Source organism: Alternaria atra (genome assembly GCF_907166805.1).
Source record: "Alternaria atra isolate CS162 genome assembly, contig: 28, whole genome shotgun sequence".
Lineage (NCBI taxonomy): Eukaryota > Fungi > Ascomycota > Dothideomycetes > Pleosporales > Pleosporaceae > Alternaria > Alternaria atra.
The window spans coordinates 3,839,482-3,851,863 of NW_025091326.1; the positions used below are offsets into that span (position 1 = coordinate 3,839,482).

Consider the following 12,382-nt stretch of genomic DNA (forward strand, 5'->3'; position numbering starts at 1 on the left):
TCCATTTCACTGCCGGATATTCTGCTAACGGTGCCGCCTCCTCGGACAGGCTTAATGCCCGAATGATGCATTCCAACCGATTGCAAGACACGAGGAAAACATGTAGTGTTTACGCCACGCTAGCCTGATCTGACTCCACTTCCCGAGGACATGCTTCTAGTGTACCAATTCCAAACGCACCACGTCGCGTGTCGAGTGGACAATCCAGCATCCCATAACTACCACATTTCCTTTCCGCCACAGAATTCGGCGAATGCCGAGATAATGTACCGCCGGCTTGGGTATGGTTGGGACCGTGTCCAAAGTGTCTGGGCTGATACTGCTTCATGGTTTTCATCCCCCGCAACCCACGGCCGCCTATCTTTGCTTGTTTCTTCTATCTTCACATGGATGCTCATCACGCATGAGCGCATACTCACTTTGGTTGATAAAGACTGGGGGTCCTCCAGACTGAGCGCACAGAAATGGGTGTACCGGATAATGGCCCTGTAATTGCTGGCGTAACATGGATGTTGACGGTATTGAGTGGTGGTTTTTTGGCTGTGAGGCTGTATGCGAAGACGAGTCGCAGACAAGGTCTTTGGTGGGATGATCACATCTTGACCATTTCATGGGTTAGTTTACATCGTATGATAAACCCGATTGGGCTAACATTGTGTGAACAGGCCCTTCTACTTGCCCAGGCCGCCATCACCCAAGCAGGACAGCAGTTGGGGTTCGGAAAGCGAATGGAAGATATTCCAGTCAAGTACCTTACCACTATCTCCCTCGGCATGTCCGTTGCCGCGTCGATATCTTGTTTCGCATCCACATTTTCGAAGATATCCTTTGGCGTCACGCTACTCCGCCTCACGACAAGCTACCTGCGCTGGTTCGTATGGTTCTGCATCGTGACTCTCTTTCTCATAATGCTGCCAAGTGCGCTGGCTACATGGGTTCGGTGCCACCCGATGGAGAAGGCCTGGAACGACACTATTCCAGGGACCTGCTGGGATCCCACTCGCTCCGTGAACTATGGTATTTTCAATGCTGCGTGGTGCGCTGCGGCGGATTTTGCGCTCGCGCTTTTACCATGGTATCTGATATGGGGATTACAGCTGAAGCTCCGCGAGAAGATTGGAGTGGGCATTGCTATGAGCATGGGTGTATTGTAAGTGCCTTCGTACCGACCCTGCTCACCAGAGAGATTGTTTCGAAGTAATACTAACATGAGTTCCCAGATCTGGTGTTTGCGCAATCGTGAAGGGGGTGTATGTCATTCAACTTGGCCAGAAAGACTTCTCATACAACGGCAAGGAGCTCACAATCTGGACTGCCGTCGAGACAGCAACCGCCATTATTGCCGCTTCCATTCCTGTCCTCCGTGTGTTCTTCAAGGAAACCATATCTTCTTATTCACGCTCGCATACCCGAACAAACAAAAGCGTACCGCTGTCAAGATTAAACCAAAGTCAACACTCTACAACTACCACGACCGTGCACGCGATGGAAAAAGGAAAAGAGGGCCGGTGGACTGTGATCGAGGACAATGGAGATGACTCGAGTCAGAGGGGTATATTAGACGACGAAGAGATGGGAAGAGTTCGCCGCTTGACGGCATACGAGGACGATCACATCATGCAGACAAACACCGTTACGGTGACGTTTGAGAGCGATGCTCGGTCTGATCACAAAGCTAGATCGTTTCTGGGTATAGCCCGCTGATGAAGCTATTAATGATACTTTTGGCAAACAAGACATTGTTTATTTGTATAGATTGGGAGCACCTAAATCGCCCACCAAGCATAAGTGTGTCTGAGCTACCCACCCTCAGGTTCTGCAGTACAAGCGACGAGATTCCGACACAACCATAGATGGTTTTATGTCCAAGAAGACGTGAATCTATGTGAATATATTTGTGTCTTGTCGTGGCCGACATGTCGTAGATAGCTTCGGCACATCCAATATGCTCAATGTGGATGACTCTCTGGCTGCCCGCGTAGGTAGTGTTGCATGTGTCTGAACATCGATTGATAGTGTGTTCTATAACAAGGTACGAAACGCAGTCAGTCAGTCTAACCCGGTCGTGAAGGTCGCGGTCTTGTTTAGTTAGCGTTTGGCATGAACTGACCCTCTTCCACGTGGCGGGCCGAGGGGCTTGGCCGGTGGAACTCGGCTTGGATACAGGGGCATCAGATTTGCCTCGGCCTGTCGCTCGCGGCCACTGGACCATACGCATACCCTCATATCGTGATGCCACACTGTGTCCACCTTGAATGACACATGCTGCTACTACCCGCGCCGTAAAGGACGATACTTTAACATCTGCGATGAGCCTCTTGCTGTGATGCAAGCACAACAGCGTCGGGCCCGTAAGCAAAGCTGGTAAAGGCACCCTATGATTGCACCAGAAGGAAGAGGCTAGATTATTTGCTGCATCACTAAATTATGACACCACCTGCTATCTGCAACCTGGTTTACCACTACTGATGCGCGAAATCGACTCCGATACATCGATCGGTCGTCACCTAAGGCATCATACGATCCTCAGTAATACTACCAAACGTCCACGTCGTTTGGCCCCATTATCCATCTAATCGTAGCCGCATCGCCATCATCGTCCCAAAGATAGATTTTGGTGGTGAGTGAAACAAAAGCAATTCCTTCCTTTAGAATATCGTAACGCCGACTCGAACGACGAAAGTATCCGCCCTGTCGCCCTTCTATGCCGCGCGGATGCGCCCGAAGCCTGAATTGGTTCTCATGCGACTTTCGCTGAGCCCGGTACCACGTTGACGTAGGCTCCAGGTGAAATCATCGACCCGGTCAGCCAACTTTGACAGCTAGTTTTCAGAATAGAGTCCGGTCGAAGTAACAAGCCTGTAGTTGTTAGATGTCTAGAGCCTTCTAGTCATGCATCAAGTTTCTTCACCTGGAATATTGGTATGTGGTCTTTCTATACCGAGTGTCCTTGTCGCTGTGATTGATCATTGATAAAATCCTTAAAATTGCACATCTTGCTCGCATTCACGACGACGGTTGATCAAATATAGATTGTAATCTAAAGCGAAGAACTGTGATTGCTCTGCGACTACATAATCAAGCTCACCGCTGGCAAGATTCTACCAATGTTGAACCAGAAGAACCTGTGCTGAGCTTGTGATCCTATACTGAAGATCCAAAAGGACCCGAAAGGTCTGCACAGTCCTAGGACGCCTAGAACGTCTTGAACTTTCCACCCAAACCTCCCCACTTCGAAGCCCAGGCGTTGTTCGAGTAGTATTGCTGCCAAACTCCATCGTCCATTCCGATACCGAAAACGTCGATTCGTCCCTTGCCCCACGAGACAGCTGCTGGAGCGCTTTTAAATTTACCACCGATTCCCTTCCAGTCACCCACCCAGCCACCATTGTCGTATGCCTTGTGGTACATTTGGTCATCTAGTCCAATGCCGAAAACGTCGATGCGGCCCTGACCCCATGAGACCGCTGACGGGACGCTCTTGAACTTGCCATTGATTCCCTTCCACTCTTTGGTCACCCAGTTTGTTCCATTGTACGCTTTGTGGTACATCTGGTCATCCATCCCAATCCCAAAGACGTCAAGTCTGCCTTGGCCCCACGATACAACGATGGGTTGGCTTTTGAATTTGCCAGTCATCGGAGTCCAACTTGAAGTAGTCCATGCTTTACTTTCCCATGCCCTGTGGTACATCTGGTCGTCCAAACCAATCCCAAAGACGTCGAGTCGATCACTACCCCATGACACCGCTGCCGGAGGGCTCTTGAACTTGCCAGTTAGTGGTTCCCAGCCTCCCGGGCTCCACTGTCCCCCATAAACCTTGCGATACATCTGATCGTCCATGCCGATGCCAAAGAGGTCGATTCGTCCATTGCCCCAGGAGACAGGTACCGGTGGGCTCTTGAACCCACCTTCTATGGACTGCCAGTCGCTAACAATCCAAGAACCTCCTGTCTTCCTGTTGTTTCCCCACGCCTTGTAGTACATCTGGTTGTTGAGACCGATGCCAAAAATGTCAAGTCGACCGAAACTCCAGGAAATGGCCGCGGGGATCTGCTTGAACTTGCCACTTAGTGGCTCCCATGCAGCATCAACGCTAGGCTTCCAGCCACCGTCGCCTCTGTCGAACCTCTTGCGGTACATCTGGTCATCCATACCGATCCCAACGACATCAAGGCGGTCTGGGCCCCAGGATTCAACAGAGATCCAGGGACGCATAGCAATGGATGTAGAGCCCATGTTTGAGTGTTGTTCGAGGTCTAAGTGTATTAAAATCAGATTTGTATCAGGCGTCATCAAGGGAATACTGACTTCGGAGTGGTAGAAGAAAGGTAAACTGGTAATGATGATGTGAAGTCACAAGAAGCAGGCTGTATCTTTCCACAGTGCCTGAACTGGATGTATTTATATTGTCATGGAGCTATTCAAGAAGTCGATGTGCCTTTCCTTGTTTCAGTTCTAGGTCTGACCTATCTTCTTAGCGTTGACGAAAATAGAAAATGGGGTTGATAGCGACTGGAGGCAATGGGAACACTCCGAGAAAACAAAAGTATTGTACATATGCATCATGCTAAGCTCATTTAGCTTTGTGGATTATGAAACTATCAAAGGATTGCGTGGATAGCAGCCAGAGATGTTGGTAGCATTCCAAGGAAAAAAGAAGTTGATACATCTGTATCATGCCAGTCTTATGTCACTTGTCAAGATTTGTATCTCTGATCATTCTTACACATTCGATGAGGTTCATACAGGTGAGAGCCCCAAGACTAAGGTGTTGCTAGCCTAAGCATCATCAAAATAAAACTTGCATGATCGAGTTTTGTTCCATGGCAGATGATCTTGTCGTCTGACACGCAGTCACCTTTGCAGTTGCCATTACGTGAACATGGTCGTATGCATAATGGCTACGAAGATCTTCCATGTTCCTGCACCCATCACCTGATGATACCAAAAAATGCGCATCAATACCTGCGACTTCATTGCTTTTGAAGGCCAAGGCTTAGCTAGGCGCTAGGTGTGCCAAACCATGCGGAAAGGACCGGCCCTTATTAGTTTACATAGGCGTTCTATGTAAACTAGGGTATCAAATCAGCGCTTGCCACATCAGAGGAGTCTACTACACCCAGTAGCTTGTTTATACGAACGAGTAATACGTGCAGTCCCGTACCTCACTAAGCAGCGTCGTAAGACGCCTCCGACGAAGCTCTCAATGTGAGTGAGAGATGTACCCGCTTGGTATTCACAGCTAGTAGGTGTATCAAAACGCCTATGTAGATGATGTGTAGAAGCAGCATGGGTCAGCCAGTTACCGATTATGCGGCCTGATGATCGGACCGTTCCCCGCAAACATCTACTAGACCCTAACAAGCCTCTAGAAAAGCATACAGTGCGGGGTGTGGAGTGATCTTGAATCCTAAACACATTTGCATTCACCGAATTGCAGGTGCCGTCTAAGTGATGTGGCTTCTCTGCTACAATTCAAAATGTCGTACGACGCATGTAAGACGTGGTATGGGCCCTTTTCCCTTTCCAAATCTTAGCCTACGAGAGTAGTCCACGAGAAGCATCACGTGTGTTGTAACCCGTTTCTGCAATGTTATCGTGGGCAGACACAAAGTATGGTATCAGTATCGGGTTTCGCGTATGGATGTATAGAATTTAACATAACCTACACGTGAGTCGCCAAGCGCCAGTGTGGTACACAGGGTTTCCATCAATAGGAGTCGCCTAGCAGAGACTAAGTAAAAGTCAATCGGTACAAGAGCGTATGCAAATACTCCAGACTGAAACTCAGCCGAGACTGCGCCGCATACGGCAGCGCTGATTATCACACCACAGAACTGTTACAACAACGGCCTTTCCAACCGCCTAGTGAGCACTGCTATCTATCCACCGCCCGTTGAGTTGCGGGACTATCCGAGATCTTTAGCTCCTAAGCAGCGCTAAAACCCCGCAAAAATCCCGCAAAAATCCCGCAAAAACCCCACCACACTTGTCAATTCTTGGACTCTTTGCTCAGGACAAAGACTTTGCCAATCGGGGCACAACACTCGACCCGTTGAGCTAACTATACGCTGCGCCAGACTCCTGGACTCGCGGGCTGCGCTCATGTCCCCTAGCGGCATGAGGTGAACGGAAAGCTACTTGGCCAACGTTACATACTCACTACAGAAAAGCAAAATGCAGCTCGTCATCGAGCATGATTATACGATGCACGACAAGTCGTGCTCGAACTTTGTGTTTGAGATGCATGCCAGCAACATCGCCCAGTCTAAGCGAAGCTACCACGACATCGCCCGACCAGGTCCAGATCGCTAGACCGTGAGGAGCGCAGGCGAGTACCATCAAGCTGATGCACTATCAGCTCCAGAACTACAAGCAGCAATGGCATCTCGTGTTAGACGACATGGACGACGCTCATTATCTTCAATATCGGGATGAGGACTGAGCCGCGCTAGCAATAGCGAAAGTATTCGCGCTGCGGTTTTTGGAAGAACATTACAGTTCGCCTAGTTACTAAGAAGAAGGAGGCGGCGCTACAGCAGGTCGGGCAACCGGTTGACACGGCATATACCGCCTACAGCATGCGAGAGCAATGCAAGAGGAAAGCTACTGCTTCTGTGCACTCACCGCCTTCTCGTCAGACTGGTACTTCTCGATTGAAAGGTTAACGATTGTGGATCTGAAGAATGCTCAAGTGCGTTTGATCAGGTGCTAACGCGCTATCCAGCCTACACAGTCCTCAAGCACTCATTGACAATAGTGGCCACCTGCAGACATTCTTCATCGCGCATCCTATTCGTGAAGACTTGTATCGAAGTCGGTGCGCCGTCTACGACCTTGGGATCGTCTGTGCGCAGCACACATTAGCCTGTATCTCAACAACAGTATGTAAAGTCAGGAGATGACAACTTACAGCTTGGACCTACTTGGTCAGAGCCCATGGTGAAGTGCTCGGCGTCAAGAGCACTCGATGCTTTGCCGAAAGGTATGATGCATGCGGGATACTGGCACGGCCGTTAGCAATATTCCTTTCTTAGCATTTTCGGATGCTTGACTACAACTTACATCCAGTACGTTTAGCAGCAACGTATACGGCGGTAATCCGTACGTGTCATGCGCAACCGCAGTGTTCTGCGCCGCCGGTCCGATTACCGCATCCAGTCTCTCGTCCCTCCATACCTTCCTCCACTCATCCGCGATAGACTCTCTCTTCACATTAAGTGCTGCCACCCTTGGTATGCCCTGTAGACCTTCGCAGTCGGCCAGAAAATCGCACTTGAAGCTGCCAAATGTCTGCATAGCCTGAATCACAGACGGTACAAGAGGCTCACCACTAGCGGCTATATGCGCTGGGGGCTCATCAAGCCCAAAATAGGCAAACCCGAGAGCCAGCGCATTGGAGACTTGTGCGCGCAACGGCGATATAGGAACAACCTGGTGACCCTTGGCTTCTAGTGCTCTGACCGCTTGAGCCAGTGCTCTTTTAACCGGTGGGTGCAACGGGAAGGCTGAGTCTTCGGTCAAAAGACCGAGTCTCAATTTCGGCGCGCTCGGCGGTACTTCAGGTCTCTCAAGGGACGTCGAGAGCGGTGGCGTCGTACATGGCCGGTCTCGTTGACAAGACTGACCGACATAGGATACGCAGTGCTTGTATGTCGTTTGCCAACGGGCCAGCGGATGGCTCGAAGAAGGACATGCCATCTCGCACAGGAGAAGGCTGGCCACCAAATGGAATACGCGCTGTAGAAGGCTTGAATCCATACGTGCCACAGCAGAGGGACGGTATACGGATAGAGCCTGGTTTTGGTCAGTGAGGGTGATAGCTACAAACTCAAAGATATGTACTAACCTGCAATGTCTGTTCCGATACCAAGAGGAGATCCTCGGAATGCAATGAGCGCTCCTTCGCCTCCACTAGAGCCTCCCGCCGTCAAAGCAGTATTATGAGGGTTCAACGTCCGCCCGAAGATGTTGTTATGTGAGTCTGCCGTCTATGCAACATTAGTGTATGATCCCTCTCAAGGTCACGATAAGATAGTGTACTTGCCATCAGGGTCTGCGGAATGTTAGTCTTGACATATACAACTGCACCAAGCTCCAGCAGGATCTCCACAAGCGGTGAGTTCTTCTCCGATAATGCATGATCCAGGAAAGAGACAAAGCCGATAGTTGCCGCTGTTCCGGCGATCTGGAAACCGTCTTTGACACTTATAGGCAAGCCATGAAGGGGACCAACGAGACGGCCCGCAGCTCTTTCACTGTCGAGGAAGCGTGCTCGGTCTTGTGCTTCAGGAAAGTATGTCTCTGTAAGGCAAGAGAGCTAGGATACTGTGTCAGTCAACTCGTTGGCATTCTGGAAAGAACTCAAACGAACCAGTTGCTGCGCCATGGCTGCTCTCTTGGAGAAAGCTATCGTAACTTCTAGCGACGATAAAACACCCTTCCTCAACTGTTCCAACAGTTCTTCGACGGTGTACTTCTCCGTTATATTCAGCTCTTTCTCACTCAAAATTCCCGATTGCCGCGGGATGTCCATCTCGATTATGCGATTTGGATGCTCTGGAAGCGGTACTCGAAGCAAGTTCATGACGGATGCCGGAAGAAGCCATTCTTTTGGTATCTTGTCACGGCCAGCTTGTTGTTTGGCAGCAACTTTGCTTTCCCATGCAGTGATAGCCATGTTCGAGTGATGAGTGGAATCTGCGAGTTGTTGGTTGGACTACGGCTGGGCAGACGCAATGGTACCAACGATGAGCATCGGCACCTTCTTGAATATGTATATTAGTAGTACCCTCGGCTGCCGTAGAATGTAGCCTCGGCTGACGAAAGTGTGGTCTCGATTCCGTTTACAAGATAACGTGATACGGTGTTGTTATCTTGCCGGTCAGTACGTACTCTCGTTTCGTGTCTGAGCGGCAGTCGTTAGCGCATTGCTACCCCACAGCCGCCAACGCCAAGCCGGGGGATTGTTCGCTACACAATTCGTTCGATTAGGCCCGTTCGTTAGCGGAAACATGTATTCCGGGGTTCAGGATAGAGTTGCGGGGACGGCACAGAACGGAATAAGACCGCCTGAGGATTCGATTCGATATATATACGCAAGAAAGCCTGGGAAATGATAAGGGTCAATACTCATCCTACAAGCTGTATGCTTGGGGTGGATAGCAGCTTGTAGTGTATTCATTGTGATCCTTATCCCTCAGCGACGATGGCCGACACGAACTCCCAGAGAGGGGAGGGTGAAAACTTCTGGGCGCCTGGTACCATCCGGTTGGAGGATAGTAAGGCTTAGCACTTATTGCTAGTAAGATCGCATCCTGACAGCCAACGTCTAGTGACAACACCCGCGTCAGATGTCATCCTTCAACCTGTACCAAGCTCTGATCCAGACGATCCCTTAAACTGGAGCAAACTACGAAAATCCATCAATTTTGGCCTAGTCGGTTTTTTTGTGCTTTGGACATTCGTACAGCTGCAGACAGGCTCGACATCCTGGGGGTCCCTGATGCGTGAACTATACTTCACTGTCGACCAGCTGAATAACGGAGCCGCTATGTCTTGTGCTGGACTCGCGGTCGGCTGTATGATCTTCATGCCATTCGTACACAAGTTTGGGCGACGGCCACTATACCTTATCAGCTCAGCACTGCAATTGAGCTCTGTGATTTGGCAGGCCAAGACCAGGACGTACGGTGACTGGATGGGCAGCAACTTTCTTGCTGGACTAGGAGGTGCCATCAGCGAGGCTGTTGTACAAATCACCATTGCCGATCTGTACTTTGTGCACCAACATGGAACCATGAACGCATGGTACCTCATTTTCACATCCGTGGGTGCATCCCTCGGACCAGTAGCCTCCGGATTCGTGGTGGAATCCCAGGGTTGGAGGTGGATTTGGTGGTGGTGCACAATCTTCTTGTCGTTGAATCTCGCGCTCGTCTTATTCTTCTTCGAAGAGTCGAAGTATGTGCCAGTTCTCAACGGTCGCAGTGTAACCCATGGTGTTTCTGGCTCACATGGACCGAGCACCATTCATGCCAACTCGGAGTCGCAGAAAGTTGCAGACGTCAAAGGGGACGCCATACACAGTAGCATGGAGCGAGTGCAATCTAGAATCGACACGAACTTGCCACGGAAAACGTATCGCCAGCGCTTGGCCCTCTTCACTCCTTCCAAACAACCGATCGGCCACCATTTCTACCAACCAGTTGTAGTGTTGCTCACTTTCCCCGCGGTCGGCTACGCCGCTCTCACCTATGGTACGGTACTTGCGTGCTTGGCACTGATGTCTTCGCTACAGGCGGTTTATCTGCTGCAACCGCCGTACAGCTTCGGGCCATCTGGAGTAGGACTCATGAACATTGCCCCTTTCACTGGCTCGTTCTTGGGTTTTTTCGTCGGCGGTTTCCTGAATGACAGGTCGATCATGTGGTTTGCCAGACGAAATCGAGGAATATACGAACCAGAAATGCGACTGTGGCTTGCTCTTGCTTCGGCAGTGCTGCTTCCAGCGGGTATTCTAATGTTCGGGCTGGCTTTGGTGAGAGTATGTTCAGAGGTTTCGATGGTTATTGTCCGACACTAACCGTACCATCAGGGCGTGCATTGGATAGTGTTAGCCGTGGGATTCGGCTTGTTCGGCTTCACATTCGTCTTGGCTAGCGGCATTGCCCTTGCGTATGTGACAGATTGCTATCAAGAGGTAAGCTGGCAACGTTGCGCTTCTTGAATGCACAACAATTGCTGACTTGCACATGTTCAGATCCTCGGGGACGTCATGATAGGTATCGTCTTCGTCCGAAATTTGTTCGCAGTCGTTATTCTTTTCGCGGTCACACCATGGACCAAGGATATGGGGTTGCAAAACGTGTGTATCATTACGGCAGCCTTTTGCTTCGCGGTCCTGCTGCTTCCTATACCCTTGCTAGTGTGGGGCAAGAAGATTAGGATCGCAACGGCGGAGAAATATAGGCGGATGGCGATGCGACAGCCAGCTCATCGAACACTTGAGTAGGGTACATTGCTGCTCTCGTGACAGCCAAATTCAGAAGGACACTGCAGTATGTCGAGGTGCATTTGATCGTAATATACAAAGCCAAAAGACGTCTGAGCTGTGTAGTTTCAATTCCAAGTTTGTCATTGAGGAAGCCATGAGATGATGTCCCTCCAATGGATTTGATCCGTGTTATCTTTGATGATCCAAAACGCTGTCAATTGCTTCTTGACCTTGATTCTCAGTTCTTTGGAAAATTCAACGACAGCGTCAATCTTCTCAAGCGCCATTTTGCGTTTAGCTGGATCGACCAACTCAAAGCAAGCGAACATGTACGGGATATTGGCACCTGGTACCGAGCGCCCGGTGGACTGGAGAATCAAGCGCAGCTCTTCTAGGATGGCATTTGAGATGACCGTCCCTTTTGCTGCCGCTGCACCATATGGACGTCTTAGTCGGTGTGTGATAAGTAAAACGGACCAGCGATATAGTCTTGCTTGAGCCAAAATACTAGCCAGCTCTTCTTGCAAGAAGCGAGTAATGTGGCTTTCGGGCATTCTTGGTATCCATCCCTCAACGGCCACTTCAATTGCGTCTAAAGCTTGAGTAATTTCAGATATATCAAGGTGTTTGTCATGGCGTAGCGAATTGGCGATCTTGCAAACGTCGTAAAGGTATGGCAACATGGGCCATGCGATGCCTAGGTATCGATCAACGACATCATCTAGTCCCTCAGCCTTGAATCGTAAGGTTGGTACCTCGCCCCGTAAAATACACTCTTCAGTCTCGGCTTGAACGAGACAGATGACGAAGGCGAGACAGTCTGAGGTAAGTTTCGTTGTCGACTCGTATATGGGCTTAATGAGGTCGAGGCTGTATCGGCATATCTCCAACGATTGTCCCGAAATATGTAGGGCAAAGGTGATTGCGCTTACTGAAAGCATCAGAACAGTAGGAAGGACTCCAGAATCGACGTTCTTCACAGACCGCAATGTGGAAACTGCAGAAGCTGCGCGTCTGTGGCCGATGACTCGGTCCTCATGGCCGGAACCAGGCTCATACTCGCAAGCCAGGAGAGCTGCCGTGGCGATCAACGAGTCTTGAACCCATGAAGTGGCGTTGTGGAGTTGTTGCGCAAAGGCTCTGTGGTGGCAGATGCGAAAGCTTGACGAGATTAAGAACTGGTCGATGCGCGTTCGTCCTTGGGAGACGCTCTTGACAAGGTACAGTTCCCGCTCAGTCAGGTCGGCGAATAAGGGTGGGGCCCTGGGCAGCGATACTAAGTCCCAATCCGGCATAGCTGGGGTGGCGGCCGAGGCTGGGCATTGTGGTGATGAAGCAGCAACAGAAAGGCTGCTATCGCTCCGAGCCGTGTGTAGCTGGCAG

The 12,382-nt window shown here is 50.3% G+C and overlaps 4 protein-coding genes across 4 annotated transcripts; 2 read left to right on the top strand and 2 right to left on the bottom strand.

Moving 5' to 3' along the window:
• Positions 1–464: 464 nt before the first annotated feature.
• ALTATR162_LOCUS8284 (uncharacterized protein) lies at positions 465–1,704 on the top strand (the record flags this gene model as incomplete). Its single annotated transcript, XM_043315914.1, has 3 exons — positions 465–614; positions 666–1,150; positions 1,221–1,704. The coding sequence occupies 3 exons, from the start codon at positions 465–467 to the stop codon at positions 1,702–1,704; spliced, it is 1,119 nt and encodes a 372-aa protein (XP_043171849.1).
• Positions 1,705–3,195: 1,491 nt separating this feature from the next.
• ALTATR162_LOCUS8285 (uncharacterized protein) lies at positions 3,196–8,683 on the bottom strand (the record flags this gene model as incomplete). The annotated part of the gene is made up of 8 exons (XM_043315915.1): positions 3,196–4,259; positions 4,312–4,389; positions 6,917–7,007; positions 7,069–7,462; positions 7,632–7,800; positions 7,853–7,994; positions 8,051–8,323; positions 8,378–8,683. The coding sequence occupies 8 exons, from the start codon at positions 8,681–8,683 to the stop codon at positions 3,196–3,198; spliced, it is 2,517 nt and encodes an 838-aa protein (XP_043171850.1).
• A 528-nt stretch (positions 8,684–9,211) lies between these two features.
• Positions 9,212–11,017, top strand: ALTATR162_LOCUS8286 (uncharacterized protein; the record flags this gene model as incomplete). Its single annotated transcript, XM_043315916.1, has 4 exons — positions 9,212–9,284; positions 9,339–10,549; positions 10,601–10,705; positions 10,766–11,017. The coding sequence occupies 4 exons, from the start codon at positions 9,212–9,214 to the stop codon at positions 11,015–11,017; spliced, it is 1,641 nt and encodes a 546-aa protein (XP_043171851.1).
• Positions 11,018–11,139: 122 nt separating this feature from the next.
• ALTATR162_LOCUS8287 (uncharacterized protein) lies at positions 11,140–12,294 on the bottom strand (the record flags this gene model as incomplete). The annotated part of the gene is made up of 1 exon (XM_043315917.1): positions 11,140–12,294. The coding sequence occupies one exon, from the start codon at positions 12,292–12,294 to the stop codon at positions 11,140–11,142; it is 1,155 nt and encodes a 384-aa protein (XP_043171852.1).
• Between the last annotated feature and the right edge of the window lie 88 nt (positions 12,295–12,382).